Source organism: Saccopteryx bilineata, chromosome 6, assembly GCF_036850765.1.
Source record: "Saccopteryx bilineata isolate mSacBil1 chromosome 6, mSacBil1_pri_phased_curated, whole genome shotgun sequence".
NCBI classification, from domain to species: Eukaryota; Metazoa; Chordata; class Mammalia; order Chiroptera; family Emballonuridae; genus Saccopteryx; species Saccopteryx bilineata.
Genome location: NC_089495.1, coordinates 6,255,894 through 6,271,352, shown reverse-complemented (window position 1 = coordinate 6,271,352; position 15,459 = coordinate 6,255,894). Strand labels below are relative to the sequence as shown.

The 15,459-nt window shown below is 45.1% G+C and overlaps 1 protein-coding gene across 15 annotated transcripts; it reads left to right on the top strand.

The window, feature by feature from the left end:
• Window positions 1-1,474: 1,474 nt before the first annotated feature.
• On the top strand, window positions 1,475-15,054 carry LOC136309101 (zinc finger protein 705A-like). 15 transcript variants are annotated; one of them, XM_066237175.1, is made up of 9 exons: window positions 1,475-1,760; window positions 5,892-6,112; window positions 6,390-6,460; window positions 7,346-7,480; window positions 7,784-7,870; window positions 9,337-9,463; window positions 11,185-11,256; window positions 11,758-11,840; window positions 12,293-15,053. In XM_066237175.1, the coding sequence occupies exons 5-9, from the start codon at window positions 7,859-7,861 to the stop codon at window positions 12,935-12,937; spliced, it is 939 nt and encodes a 312-aa protein (XP_066093272.1). In that variant the 5' UTR covers window positions 1,475-1,760; window positions 5,892-6,112; window positions 6,390-6,460; window positions 7,346-7,480; window positions 7,784-7,858; the 3' UTR covers window positions 12,938-15,053. The 15 variants fall into 15 exon arrangements, with proteins under 15 accessions (XP_066093272.1, XP_066093263.1, XP_066093258.1 ...); XM_066237166.1 differs by having other exon boundaries at window positions 1,475-1,554; window positions 12,290-15,052; XM_066237161.1 differs by having other exon boundaries at window positions 12,290-15,052.
• Window positions 15,055-15,459: the final 405 nt, after the last annotated feature.

Below are 15,459 nucleotides of genomic sequence, written 5' to 3'. Positions count from 1 at the left end.
AGTCAGGGCACACAGGAGAAGCACCCATCTGCTTCTCCACCCTTCCCTCTCTCCTTCCTCTTTGTCACTCTCTTCCCCTCCCAAGGCTGCACTGGAGCAAATTTGGCCCCGGGCACTGAGGATGGCTCCATGGCTTCTGCCTCAGGTGCTAGAATGACTCCAGTTGCAATGGAGCAATGTCTCAGATGGGGAGAGTATTGCCCCTTGGTGGGCATGCTGGGTGGATCCCTGTCACTTGAGAAAGTCTCTCTGCCTCCCACTTTTCATTTAAGAAAAATACAAAAAAAAAGAAAAAAAGCTGAAGAAATTTTATTAGACATTAGAAACTCAGATAGCTGTGTCTTTGGAAATAGTTGAGAAATTTCTGCAACATGAATAGCTGGGATTCAGTCTTGCCAAATATACTCTAACACGAAATGCAGAATTTACAAAGGAAATTTTAACTCGTATATTTCACACTGGTATTTATAAGTATATATGAGTCAATTGAAAATTGAAAATCCAGTTTTACATTGCTTTTAAATGTCCATGTGAGAAAGTAAATATTTCAGTCACGTGTCTAGAAATAAGAAAAGGAGCACACTTTTCACAAGTTTGCTCATCTATACTTGACTCGAAACATTCAGAAAAAGAGAAAAAAAGATGAATAGATCTTTCAAATTAAAAATACTCTTTCATATGACTGAGAATAAAGATAAGGAATTGTGAAGTGTGAAATTACAATATATTTGGAAAATAATGACATGCAAGCTGTGGATGTCATCTTCATTTGTCTCAAAGGTATTCGAGATGATAAATCTCAGGAAATGTTAACTATCACATATTAAATAAGTTAAATAAGGAGAAAGGAATGCCTACACGCATGCATACACGTGTACACATACACATTCATAGAAGCAGTGATCTTGCTCTTTTAAAGCGATGTCTGGACCCTCAATGTCAGAGCCAGTCCTTGCTCCTTAAACCCCTGCAACAGAGTGAAGACAATGGAAACCGACTTCTGTGGCTGTCAGTGTGAACTTCCACATTGCACACAGGCGAGCTTGCTGCTCACATTTCCATCTAAAAGGAAAAAGACAAGAATTTCAAAGGGTAGCGCCGCAGGTGTCCTGCGACCCCCCCACAGGACCTGCTCACAAAAGAGCTCTGACTTGAACTGCTTTCCCGTTGTTGCCAAGGGAACACCGCTGCATTTAGTGGAAGTGGCTCCACAACTCAACACTTTTCATTGTAAACAGTGAATCCCGGAACGTGAGTCAGGGTTGCAGTGGGGTATGGGGGGAAGGCGGATCAATCGGACACCCACCACCCTCGGATGAAGGAAAGCGGGAGACTCAGGCTATGTAGACGGAAGTGCAGGCCGGAAAACGCAGGACCGGAAAACGCAGGACCGGAAATGCACGACCGGAAATGCCTAGTGCGAGGGGCTGAGGACCGGTAGGCCCCGCCCACCACAGAAGGCTATCCTGGGAGTGGCCCACGCAGCGCGCGACCTGGCAGGCCCCGCTTCTCCAGCTTCCCCGTTGCCAGCCGACCCGGAAGCAGATTTCCCAGGTCGGGGGTCGCATGTTCTGCAGTACGTTTTAGTATTTCTAGTGGAAATGTGCACGTGGACGCGCCCAGCGCAGCGTCCCCCACAGCCGCAGCGCACGATCGCGGGGGCGTGACGGCACCCGCCCCGGGCAGCGCCACCCGCAGGAGCGCCGCCATACAGCAGCCGCCGAGCTGCCAGGGCCCGGCCGGGTCCGCGTCTGTGTCAGGTAACGCCCCGCGGCCGGGCCCCGCCCCAGTGTTGCTGCGCCCGCGCCCCTGCAGTGGTGCCGGGGAGACCCCTGGGGTGCCGAGCACCCTCCCTGTCCCGGGCCCCTGGGAGCCGCGCGCTGGCCGGTGGCGGTGCTGGATGTGCGCACGCGCCCTGCCCCGCCGGGCCGTGCTGTACACCGGGTGCGCCGGCCCGCGCGGCCCGCGGGGACCTGCGGCGATGGGTCGCAGGAGGCGCACAGGAGGCAGGAGCGGGCAGCGCAGCGGCCCGCGCGGGACCTCGGGCGGTGACTGAAAACAGACCGAGCACCGGCGGGCCGACGGGCGCAGGCGGACCGGGAAGACGGTGTGACCGGCGGTCTGCGGGGGTCCGGGGGGCAGCGTCCACCCAGGTTCTTCGGGTTCCGTTCTCAGTTTGCAGTCTGTAGCCCCTGTTCAATGCCTTGTGTCCGGTTCCGATGATGCGGTCTCTCTGGTTTTCCAGTCGTCTTTATATATAGTGAATATATATAGACGTCTTTATATATTGCTACTTAGTCACTTGACACTATTTCCATGTGTTCTTGATAAAGATATTCCTGACTTTTAAAAATATATATTAACAGTCAAACCTAGATTAATTAGTTCAATATTTAACATCTTTCTCCTTCAAAAAGAACAAGTCAGAGCCAGAGCTAGATCTCATTCTACCCGAAATATTCTTTCTAAAGTATTCCATGAGCTCCTTCATGGTAGAAGGGTTGTTTATTTAAGGAATGATGCAGTTCTACATAGCGACCCATTGGCAAGGAAATGCAGTTGAGCCAGAAACTTATTCAGAATGCCCTGATGTATGGGATAACTACATAAACGGGAAATTCGTATTAATCTTGTGGTATAATAACTATTCCAAAACAGTGTGACTTTCCATCACACAGAGATGCTCGAACAAATGGATATGTCCCTATAGATGTATGTAGGTACGGAGATACATAGAGATGGAGGTGGGAAAACAGCTTTCTGTTACAGCATGGAGAGACAAAGTACAATATGTAAATGGGGAGGCAATGTAAGAATCCTTGCTCAGTCTCCTCTGACGAGTAACAATGACCAGACTGAAAATCCTACTTCATATGGTAATGAAAGCAAAATATGGCCATAGATTGAGAGAGAGAGCCACAGGGTGTGCTGCATTTGGGGTTGGGCAACCGGGCAGCATCTACTCACTGGGAAAACACCCAGGAGCCCACAACTAGTAACATCTGTGACTCTCAAAGTAATGAACTCATTAATTAATGTCAACCAAGGATATTCAGGTTGACAGTTATGATGAAGAGGCACAAGACTCAACCAGTGAATGCATAGATAAGTGGAACAACAAATCTGTGTTTTTCTCTTTAAAAAAATATCGAAAGTTTTTTTAAAAGAGGAAGGATGCCCATGATTTAACCAAGACAAAAAAAAAAAAAAAAAAAAAAAAAAAAGAATGGAATGGGATTAGAGGGTGGGGTGAGAACTGCTGATGAATAGACTCTGCGCACCTCCTTAGATTAAAAAGTAATGAGAGGACAGCTGGAAATTAAAGGAGTCCAGAGAGGTTTTTTGGTTTTTTTTTAATTCAAATTTCAGACTGAGGAGTAGTATAGCATTTTTAAGTACTAAGAGGATGGATCAGATTGAGAGAATAGTTTTAGATAACGTGTATATTTTATAATAACAAAATTCATGATATGATAGGAAGTACTAGAACCCAAACATAGAAATATAGCCCTAGTTACCTGTTACAAGAGAGATGGCAGTGTCCCCTGGTGGAATTACTTCGTGAGGGGGGCCAGAAATTTTTAGCTAGAAGAGTTTAGTTCTGCAGCCATAGGAGTTCCGCTTAAATGTGCAATTCAGTTGTGAATGGTAGCAATAAACACTTGCTACATTGTGCTGTGAGTTAACATTTATTTATTTTCCTACTAGTCCTAAAGTAAAGTTGGCTTCCCATTTTAATTGGATAGCTAATAAGTTCTTTTTTTATTTTTATTTATTTTTTTTTAGGGACAGACAGACAGGAAGGAAGAGATGAGAAGTATCAGTTCGTCACAGCTCTTTGTTGCTGCTGCTTAGTTGTTCATTGATTGCTTTCTCATATGTGCCTTGCCTGGGGGGCTACAGCAGAGCAAGTGACTTTGGGCTTCAAGCCAGTAACTTCTGAACTCAAGCCAGGGACCATGGGGTCATGTCTAGGATCCCACGCTCAAGCCAGCGACCCTGTGCTCAAGCTGCTGAGTTCGTGCTCAAGCTAGATGAGCCCACCCTCAAGCTGGCAGCCTCGGGATTTCAAATCTGAGTCCTCTGTGTCCCAGTCTAATGTTCTATCCACTGCGCCACCTCCTGGTGAGGCCAGATAGCTAATACATAAATTCTTAACATGTTCTTGAAAGTCCTATGTAGTCAGTGTTAATGTAACACTCCCTTCCTCTGTACTATCAACAAAGTTGATTTTTGTCACATCAAAATGTGCATTGCAAAATTTCTTATTTATTCATCTTCCATTTTATTTTTAAGTCCAGATTTCCTCCAGGGAATTTGAACTTTTATGTCCATAGAATTCCAGTATGTCTGGTTCCCTGCTCTATCTTGAGACATTTTAGTTGTATCAAAGCAGCAACATCTTAAAATCATTAAATTTTATTGTATTAACATTTTCTTCACCATTCTTCTGTCTTATTTTTGACTGTTTGAGTTCCTTTTCCATTTCTGTTCTGAGTCAGTTTAATTATTTGAACTGCCTCTTCCGGGATTCTCCATCTGTGCTGTCTGATACAGTAAGCCCCGGTCACACGTGGCTGAGTGTACACTTCGCGTCCTCAGTGATGCCGGGCAGATTTCCAGTGCTCTGCAGCCACAGTCCCTGGGAGCTGCTGAACCATACGGTGCAGATGCAGGACTCTTCCTTCATCTGAGAGTGCCACTGAGCAGCTGGATCTACAACTTAGGTTTTTATCCGACTTTTCTGGCTTATTACTGGTTTATTTTCTACTTCTCCATGTAAATGCCCTCTTCCGGGTTTCCTGAGATTAGTTTTCATCTTACCTCTTTACTTCCGAGTATCATTTATTGTAACGCTGTCTCTGTTATCTCCAGCAGTAATGTGGGTTTTATCCCTGCCAACTTGTTCACTGCTTCCCGTTCCTTTCTGGTCCTTCCGGTGGTTTCCGCTTCACCCTTTCCCTCCTGCTGTGTGACAGCCTGCCATCCACGCAGTGGGTGATTTCTAACCTTGTCTGTTTTCCTACTATTTCCCAGTAAGGCTTCTTCTGTTAACTGGTTTTTATTTCACATTTGGAAGTTTTGGAGCTCAGCCAAATCATTTTTCTTCTATTGTAAATTCTTCACTTTTATTCCAGTAATTCTGCTTTGGAGTTCTATTAATTAAAGTTTTTAATAATTTGCAAACCATCCATTACTGGAATTACTGGATAATTTTTAAATGGTATTCTGCTCCAAGGCAAAGGATTCCTGGAATATTAATCTTTAATTCTCTTTTCAATCCTACCTCTTTTATAATTTAGTCTTTTTAATAGTGCATTTTTTTCGAGTAATTTTCATTAAGTTCTTAAATTACATGAGTTCATGGTGCTAGTTTAGAGAGAAATATGTGTCTGGGCTGCGCCATAGTGGGAACTGTCCCGGCTCGACAGAATGACTAGCCCAGGGCATTTAGAGGGTCACACGGTGTTCCGTAGAAAAGACCAGCTCCTCAGCAGCTGCTCTGCATTCATAGTTCTCATCGGCTCGTGACCTTTGATGCCTACCACTTGGAAGCACAGATGAAGCACAGTGATTCCTCTGAACATTCTTCCCACTCGTAGGGCTGTCCTGTTTTCATAGGGCTTCCAGAGAAGCCCTGTTTCATTAGAAGAAACATTCTAAAGGTAAAAGCAATTGTTTTATATTTCAGCCTAAATCTGCCTTGAAGTCCAAACCCAGCGTCATCCTGTGGCCAATGGCTTCTTAGTTTTCCAAGATCTTTCTTCCTTCTTGGATTCCCCTGTATTCCTTGGATAACTCAAGTCAATAAACCATCTCTATGTAGCGCTTTTTGGGCTGCCTTTTCCCAGTTACCAGATCCTTGCGTTCATCTGGGGTTTCTCTTTCAGATGTGATCAAAAGCTCTTCTTCCTTGTTGGGAGACTCATAGAGGAAAATAAGCAGAAGCAGTGCCCAGACTCCAGCGGTCGTGCCCGGACACTCAGACACCTCACTGTACACGCAGACAGCGGCGGAGAGCAGAGCTGGGGACCGCCTTGACGCTGTCTGTCTCTGTGATGCTGGAGGCAGCCCCCTTCCTGTGCATTACAGAGAAGATCTGAGTTTCTAGGTCTGGACCAGTATCCAGGGAGACAGATGTTTTCTCTCTTCTTAGGAGAGCAGGTAGTGCAGAGCTCAGGGGAGAGGCAGGTGTTTGAGGGGTGTAGAGCATAGGGCTGGCCCAGTCCAAGCACCCTAAGAGGGATAACCCTGGTGTAAGAGCTCAGGGCACAATTGGAGCAGGACATCCAGCCACTTCCTGGCCTTGCAGCCATGCAGGACAGCAGCAAGGGGTCAGAGGTGGAACCCTGGCTTTGGAGATAAATGTCAGTTTTCTTCCCCTGCAGGGTTTGTAAGCTTTGGAAGAAACTCATGGAACATTCTGAACTATGGAGATGTGTGCTTGACGCCTTACAGGGTATGTATGGACTCTACTTAGGAAGATCTTGAGGGATTCCCTGGTGAACTTGGAACGGCAGTTTTCACATAGAAGCCATCCCGGCTCCTAGAGTGGAGACATTACACTCACTCACCCAACAGGGAGCCCAGAAATACAGCAACACAGATAGAGTCTTTGTGTGGGTTTAGCTGACATTTGACAGCAGAGCAAAAATAATACAATGGAGAAAAGAAAGTCCTCCCTATGGGGAGGGCAACAATTAGAAAGCCACATACAAATGAATCTGGACACAGAACTTACACCCATTTCAAAAATTAGCTGAAGATATATAATAAACCTAAACATAAAACACAAAACTATAAAACTATTAGAAGAAGATAGAGAAAAAAAAAAATCTAGGTGACTTTAGGTTTGACGTGGGTGTTTAGATTAGATCAATACCAAAAATATGATCCATGAAAGAAATAACTGGGAAAAAATATTTTCAAAACACATTTGATAAAGGACTGTTATTCATAATATATAAAAGACTCATAGATATGAAGAGTACGGTCATGCAGTGAGGAGCTCTCACATTTGTGTGTACTGCATACATATGCACATACATGTGCATGCACACGTGTGCAATGAAATACAGGGCTACTGCCTTATGAGAGGATGAACTGGACCACTAGATTCCCAGCCACTCTGCATGCTCTGGGCACCCTGACCTAGAGGACGGAGGCAGTTCATGACAGCACCTCTGTGACTCACATATGTTCTCCTGCTATCTTCTGATGCTGGAGAATTTATGATCTTCACTAGCAGGATGGAGGCCATTGTTCCCTCCAAATGGACTAATTGTTGAGTTGATGGACTCCATCATAAAATGGTTCTTAGTTGCTTGGTATCCAAATCCGTCAGGGGCTTGAGCAGGAAGAGAGTGAGAGTTCGGCGGACTCCATGGAGGGTGGAAACCCCTGCTGGTGCAGAAGGCAAAGAAATGACAGCTGAGAAGTCCCAGAGTGTTTCCCTGTAGGTGGAAACCGGAGTCTACATGTGAGTCAAGGGTTGCTATGGGAGGGAATTGCAAACTCTGGATGCTGTGGCCTAATTAACATAAAATTCAATACTTTGAATATTGTGTCCATTAGGTTTCCATATTTCTGTTTTTTATTATTAGCTATAGTCAGAGTGTTCTTCCTTTTGGCCCCGGGGGAAGAGGAGAGTCCTATGTGTGTTTCTTGTAGCATACTCTGCGTGCTTGTTCCTTTGGCTGGGAAGTCACTGGGGCTTCGTGACTGGTGAGACTGGAAATTGTGCACCAGACTGGGGTTTCATGGCTTCCTTCTCTGTCCTCAGGTTTGCCTGCTTAGTGGTTGGACTGTCTGTGAGTGAAAACCCAGAGAAAGACATCTGATAACTGAGTTACTGGCCATGCAGCCACTGGTGAGTAGGGAATACCTCTTCCTACTGAAACGACACCAGTATTGACAGCTGTGGGCAGGCTCCTCCTCCTGGCATCGAAGTGTAGCTATCAAGAGGTACTCAGAGACCTGAGCTCCGGAGAACGTCCCCAGGACTCTGGATGATGGAATGGGTCAGGAACACCCCAATAACTAATACTCTTCCTAACATCATACTGATCAATTCCAGGAGGTTGTGTATGAACAGAAGAGATTAGAGACGTTTCCTCCTCTCACTCAGTCCATGGTCTCACTGGGAAATAAGTCACTCATTAATCATGTTGTTGGCTGCAGGGGTGTAGGGGGTGAGCAGAGATGAGGAGGAGTGGGACATCGCTGTCCAGTGAGAGACAGTGGTCTCAGCAGGTGGGGCCAGTCGCTCCTGCTTACAGGCCCTGGGGGTGGACTGGAACAGCTTGAAGGCCCAGGAAAGCATGAGGAATCACTCTTTTTTTTCCAGTTTTAACTTTCAGGTTCTGATATAATGTATTTTCACTTTTGGAAACTTGAAAAAAGATAACTAAAATTTTCATTATTCTTGTTATGATCACACATTTTGCCTTTTTGTGATTAACCTTTTATTTCATTTTGGTAACTGGAATTCGTGTATAGCGAGCATTGTTTCCTTAACTGTGGCTGCACGTGCAGAACAGGGAGAAGAGTAGGGTGAAATTTAAGACCCTGTGGGGATGTTTTTCTTTTCATTTTTCCATTGATTTGAGAGAAAGAAGGAAGAAGTGAGAGGAGCGTCAACTCGGTGTTCCACTCAGTTGTGCACTCACTGGTTGTTTCTCGTGTGTGCCCTGACCGGGGCGAGCCTGCAGCCTTGGTGCACTGAGATGTCTCTATCCACTGTTAAATCGTGCAGCACCTGACTAGTTAGTTGGGGGTACAGACCTCTTTCTCTTAGATTTTCAAATAAAAAAATTGACAACAGCCAACACTAGCCATCCATGTGCCACAGAAGTTTAGTAATTAGTATGTGTGCCATGAAGTAAAAAGAAAATTGAAAACTGCTGACCTAGGGAAGTGGTGTAACCAGAGTCATGGTTTAAAAGTGGCAAACCATGATTATTGTTTGCCTTACTGATGAATCTGTAAAGTTACTTGGCTTTAAGAAGAGGGCTTTAGTTATGAAGTTTTAAGAGCAATTTTTATAACCGTGTCTGAAAGCCATAATGATCAGCTTGGGAAGATTTCCAGGTTATATTACTCCACACTTCATAGGATACTCTTTAGTAACGGTTTCTTACCTCAGGCTGTGCGCATCTCTCTGATGTGTCTGAGAGGCAGGGGCAGCTCAGCACTGAGAAGGAATGACAGGAACCCAGACTCAGATCTGTCCATACACCCAGCTCCTCACCCCGTCCTCAGTGCAGCCATCTCAGCCCTACTCTGGACACTGGTGGGGACCATTCTGTCTAAACCAGAACGTCCGTGATGTTCTAGGAATCAGTGACATTTGAAGATGTAGCTGTAGACTTCACCCAGGAAGAGTGGGCCCTGCTGAACGCATCCCAGAGGAAGCTCTTCAGAGACGTGATGCTGGAGAACATCGGTCACCTGGTCTCCCTGGGTGAGTCTGTGTACGTGTATAAGTAGGCAGTTAGGCACTCATGTGTCCATTCAGTGAACAGATATCTGGTCTCCCTGGGTGAGTTTGTGTACGTGTATAAGTAGGCAGGTAGGCATTCATTTGTCCATTCAGTGAACAGATATCTGGTCTCCCTGGGTGAGTCTGTGTACGTGTATAAGTAGGCAGGTAGGCACTCATGTGTCCATTCAGTGAACAGATATCTGGTCTCCCTGGGTGAGTCTGTGTACGTGTATAAGTAGGCAGGTAGGCACTCATTTGTCCATTCAGGGAACAGATATCTGGTCTCCCTGGGTGAGTCTGTGTACGTGTATAAGTAGGCAGGTAGGCACTCATGTGTCCATTCAGTGAACAGATATCTGGTCTCCCTGGGTGAGTCTGTGTACGTGTATAAGTAGGCAGGTAGGCACTCATTTGTCCATTCAGGGAGCAGATATCTGGTCTCCCTGGGTGAGTCTGTGTACGTGTATAAGTAGGCAGGTAGGCATTCATTTGTCCATTCAGGGAACAGATATCTGGTCTCCCTGGGTGAGTCTGTGTACGTGTATAAGTAGGCAGGTAGGCACTCATTTGTCCATTCAGGGAGCAGATATCTGGTCTCCCTGGGTGAGTCTGTGTACGTGTATAAGTAGGCAGGTAGGCATTCATTTGTCCATTCAGGGAACAGATATCTGGTCTCCCTGGGTGAGTCTGTGTACGTGTATAAGTAGGCAGGTAGGCACTCATTTGTCCATTCAGGGAGCAGATATCTGGTCTCCCTGGGTGAGTCTGTGTACGTGTATAAGTAGGCAGGTAGGCATTCATTTGTCCATTCAGGGAACAGATATCTGGTCTCCCTGGGTGAGTCTGTGTACGTGTATAGGTAGGCAGGTAGGCATTCATTTGTCCATCCAGTGAGCAGATATCTGGAATGGCTCCCACAGCCCCTCCACTCTCAAACCTTATTCTGTCACGGACCTTACAACTACAGGAAAGAAAGTCGTCTCCTTTCGTAGACTTGCATCTAGTTTATCACCCACTAGAACGTAATCTTGATTACAATTTAATGTCCTTCTTACTGGTCAATCTCTAACACTCAGCAAAACTGGGAACTCAACAAATATTTTTGAATGCATAAACAGATTAAATATTTTCAAAATATGCACAAATATACAGTGACTTTGGGTGATGAGCACATGACACAGTCAGCAGTTCAAATGCTGTAGAGATGTTCACCTGAAACTGTACTATTACTGGTCAGTGTCACCCGTTACATTTAATTTCTATAAAAAAAAAAAGAAGTAAATATTTTCTAAATAATTACTCTGTTCTTGTCACTATGCTGAAGCCTGAGACCAGTGTAGTAAAAATAACAGAACTTGATTATTCTTGTGGAGTTTGTGTTTATTGTTATGTGTCTGAAAATAACATTCAGCCCACTTTGGAGACATTGAAGTTCTCCATTTGTGCAAGGACTGAGGATTCTGCATTCTGTCTTTGAATGTGGGTATGGACGTCAGCATCAGAGGTCCTCACTGTCTTGGACACATGACCTGACTTCCTCCCGGCCTGGCGAAGGTCCTTCACTGTTTTCTCTGTTCAGGGTGGTGTTTCCTGGGAGGCCTCAGTGTTCTTTCCTCACCTCAGTGGCCGGTGCTGGACTTGATGAGAGTGCACTTTGACTAGCTCAGATCCCAGACCCTGTGCCATTCTTTCACAAACAGGGTACCAGATCTGCAGGTCAGACGTGCCCTTCCGGCTGGAGCAGGAGGAGCTGAGTAGTGCAGGTGCTGCAGGTGAGCAGCGGGGTGGGCTCCAGGACCAGGGGCTGCCTGCTCAGCGCCTGAGTGTGTCCTCAGAGGACCAGTGGAGACCTGGGGAAGTGAGTGATAGTATCCAAAATGAGGCTGAAGCACAAGAAGCAACATTTTTCAGATGTTGTCATTATTCCATGCATGTATCAACCAAGATTCATGTGTCCTCCTACCATCGGTTTTAGGGGACGTGATTTCCATGTGCTTATTGAAGTTAAACTTCCACATAACAACTCTCGTCCTGATCCACCTCTCAGAACGTTCTCCCTCTCCTAACTACCAACATCTCATCTCCATTTCACTCTTTCATATTTTAATCTTGAAAATTTTTACTAATTGTCAATGCCCTGGAATGTGTTTCTGTTTCCTAGAGTACTCCCCATCAAAATGCCAGTTTTTGAGACATACTCACATGGACTTGGTGCTTTTTAACATTTTTATTCCATTTACACCATTCTGATATTTTTTCCCCAATTATTTTAGGCAGGGAAAGTGCCGTTGTAAAACAGGAAATGATAGCCACACAACATACTAGCAGAAAGGACACACATACAAGCATGACACTGGTAAGTTTCACGGATGTTGGTTCTGGCCATCCAAATTAAAGATCTGGGAGTGAGATGGCAGTCACTGAGCACAACAGCCTGATTTATGTTCATTTGGGATTAGGCAGATGGAGAAAAACGTTTTAGGTGGTAAGAGTTTAGTGAAAAATTAACCGAAGCTCAATACTATAACCTGAGATCCTAATAAAAAAGGACAGCTGCATGAAAAATGCTGTATGCCTTGTCTTTGAAACATGGAATTTTTCAGTTAATCTGTGAACTCTGCAGTTGGGGTGCTACAAAAGTGAAAATCTTTGTGTGTGGAGGGGAATAACACACCCTGTGTATGCAAGTGACACTGGAAAGATTATCATTGGGTCCTGTCACTAAAAGATTAGTGCTCATGTAGAGAACTGAATTATGAACTTATGAGGGCAGATCATTAACAGCCTTTCATCTCCTCCCTGAAGCAGAAGTCTCACGCTCCAGAGGATCCCTATGAATGTAATGATTTGGGAGATTGCAATCCTAGCTCCACAGTGACTCAACATTTGTTAAACCACATGGAAAAGAAAGCCTGTATCAGCAAACAGTGTCATAAATCCCTTACTGACCAGCTATCCCTTCATCAGCATAAGCAAATTTACACCAGAAGTAAATCATATGAGTGTCATCTTTGTGGGAAAGCCTTCAGTAATTGCTCTAGCCTTAGACGGCACGAGATGACTCACACTGGGGAGAAACCGTACGAATGCCATCTTTGTGGGAACGCCTTTATTCAGAGCTCTGACCTTAGAAAACATAGCCTCACTCACACTGGAGAGAAGCCATATGAATGTCATCTCTGTGGGAAAGCCTTCAGTCAGTCCTCTAACCTCAGACAGCATGAGAGGACGCACACTGGAGAACAGCCGTACGGATGTCGACAGTGTGGGAAGGCCTTCAGTAAGTGTTCTGCCCTAAGACGACACGAGAGAACTCACACTGGAGAGAAACCATACGGATGTCATCTCTGTGGGAAAGCCTTCAGTCAGTGCTCTGCCCTTAGACGACATGAAGGAACTCACAGTGGAGAGAAAATTTTGAACGCCTTCAGTAAATATTCTGACCTGAGATGACATGGTATTAAAAGTGTAACAAACATAGAAGAAAAGCCAATCACAGCTTTGACATTATACACACCCGAGGACTCACATACTGAAGAAACACTGTATCACTGTAGAAGATCCCACAGTCATCCTTACTCTTCTGACATATGCAAATGTGTATGGAAGAGACTCCGTTGTATGACAACCTGGTCAGTGGTCTGATCCTAGGAGACACAGGAGAACTCACTGGAAATAGAAGGAATGCAGTCTTCAGCAACAGCTCTAAACTTCACACTAGAGAACTCAGACAGGGGAGACCTCTTAGGTCTATAATCAATGTAGGAGGCTTCTGTTTATAACCTACGGCTAAACAACAGGAGCAAACCCTGCTTAGGAGAACCCGAAGTCTGTAATCACTGTGAACAAATATTCTGCCACACTCTGGGCATGGTCTGTACAAGAAATCTCAGTGACAGAATAACCACTAGAACAGGATAAAAGAGGCTGAAACCTCTCGAGAAATACCAATAACTTATCCGTGAGAAGTGATTTGGTGATAACTGGTGAGAAACCCCTTATTCAGAGAGGATGCTGTGGCCCATATGAGCATTCAGACTGGACAAAAGACTCTCAGTGTCATGGAAGAAGTCTTCAGCAACCACTCATTTTATAGTCAACATAACAGTTCTCACACTGAAGTGACAGCAGTCCTAAAATGGAAGTGGAGAAAGCTTCAGCTAGATCTCACACCAGAAAGCTCAGTCTAAGGAAAAACAAACTCTAAGAGAGCCTTAAAATACTATTTAGCATGTAATTTGGAATTTTGAGAACAATAATCATTGAGAAAATATGGTATATAAATACAAGATAGAATAATCTGGAAATATTATGTGCAGAATTTTATAAGAAATTAAACTTTTTCAATAGACTATTGCTTGTAAATATTAAACAATAAACCCTGTTGCCAATAAGAATCCGTGCTGGTGAAGTTCCAGTTTTTCTTCCGCACTTGTAAACGTGGAAATACGAGTCTGCACTCTTTGGCAGGTGGGTTACAGATACAGCCTTTCTCCTCAGTTGTCCCTTTTCTCCAACAGCTCCTTTCACGGGGCTCACCAACGTCACCTGTCTCCATCTGTGCCCTGGTGGTGACCGCAGAGGCCTTCACTCCACTGGAGAGGGTGCTGAGGGCCATGAGGGCCTTGTCATAAGCACCCAATATGAACACTGCAAGGTCCTAGCCCTGTCTCTGTACCCTGCCCCTCCAGGCCAAGGATTTGGTTGTTTTTACCACGATGCGTCTGACTGGACTAAGTGGGCAGGAGTCCATACCAGAGGCCCATCCTGCACTCAGCTGAGTCCCGAGTGATGGACTTGTTCCTTCCCCAACCTCAGCCACACCTGTGCTCCCCACCGTAGCTGTGAAATCTCCAGCAAGATAAAATCTCCTAACCTGTCAGACACCAGATAGGCTTTCTCGTCAGTAAGTTAGTGTACACTTCCCCAAGTAAAATGCAAGTTCTCACAAAGGAGGTCTCCCAGGGTTTAGAAGTCTATCACCCTCAACCAACCCTAAACTTGGCCTGAACCTCAAGGGGAAATGTTCTTAAGACATAACTGGGATGATTCATGCTTTTTATGGACTGGCACACTCCCAAGTCACGGCCCAGCACTGGTGAAATGAGCAAAGATGGAACTAATACACTGTTATTGTGTAAATCTCCCCAAGTGAGTGTGCTGTGCTACCAGGGTGGAGGCAGTCAGGTCACGGGAAAAATGGTGAGCAGCCAGAATTAAATGTCTTGGCACCCTGGCTGGAGTGACAAGTTGTGATCAGGCAGGGAGACGTGGAAGGGAGAAAGAACAACAGTTAAAGAGAACAGATTAGTGGTGAGGAGCTCGGACCATGGAGACAACCCCATGGGTTTAATTTCCACTGTCACAGCCCTTGAGCCCTTGTTACTGAACCTTTGTGTGACTTTCCTCGATTCAAAGGTGGAAGTAGCTTAGTGCCTTTATCTTAGGAGTCATGAGTACCAATGTGTTGATATGTGTACACCAAGTTATTACACATAGTAGGCACTTAGTTGCAAATAAAAATTTTATAAATATACAGATTGAGGTCTGGGACACCATTGTCATCTCATTTTTATATTGAGATATTTTACAATCATTTTCTAGAATAAAATCAGTTTGTATTATTGCATTTCTAATCTGCTTAAGACCATATATCATTCGCCCACAAGCTGTAGTTGACTTCAGCTGTGATCCTGAGCAAGTACTGAATTTGAGACCTATCTGGTGGCCTAGCCAGGAACCACACCGTCTTCACAGTGAGTCCAGAGGGGAGCAGCCGTCCAGCCCTGCTGCAGGTGGTGCCTGTGCTGGGACCCCTAGAACTTGTGTCCACACTCTCTTCTCCGAGCAGCTCATGTCCCCATAGAACTGATCTCCTGTGACCTATGCATCTGAGTGTGTTGAGCAGTTGTAGAGAGATCAAGGGACTCGGGATGCATCAAGGACAATTACATGACAAGGTGAAAGGATCACCC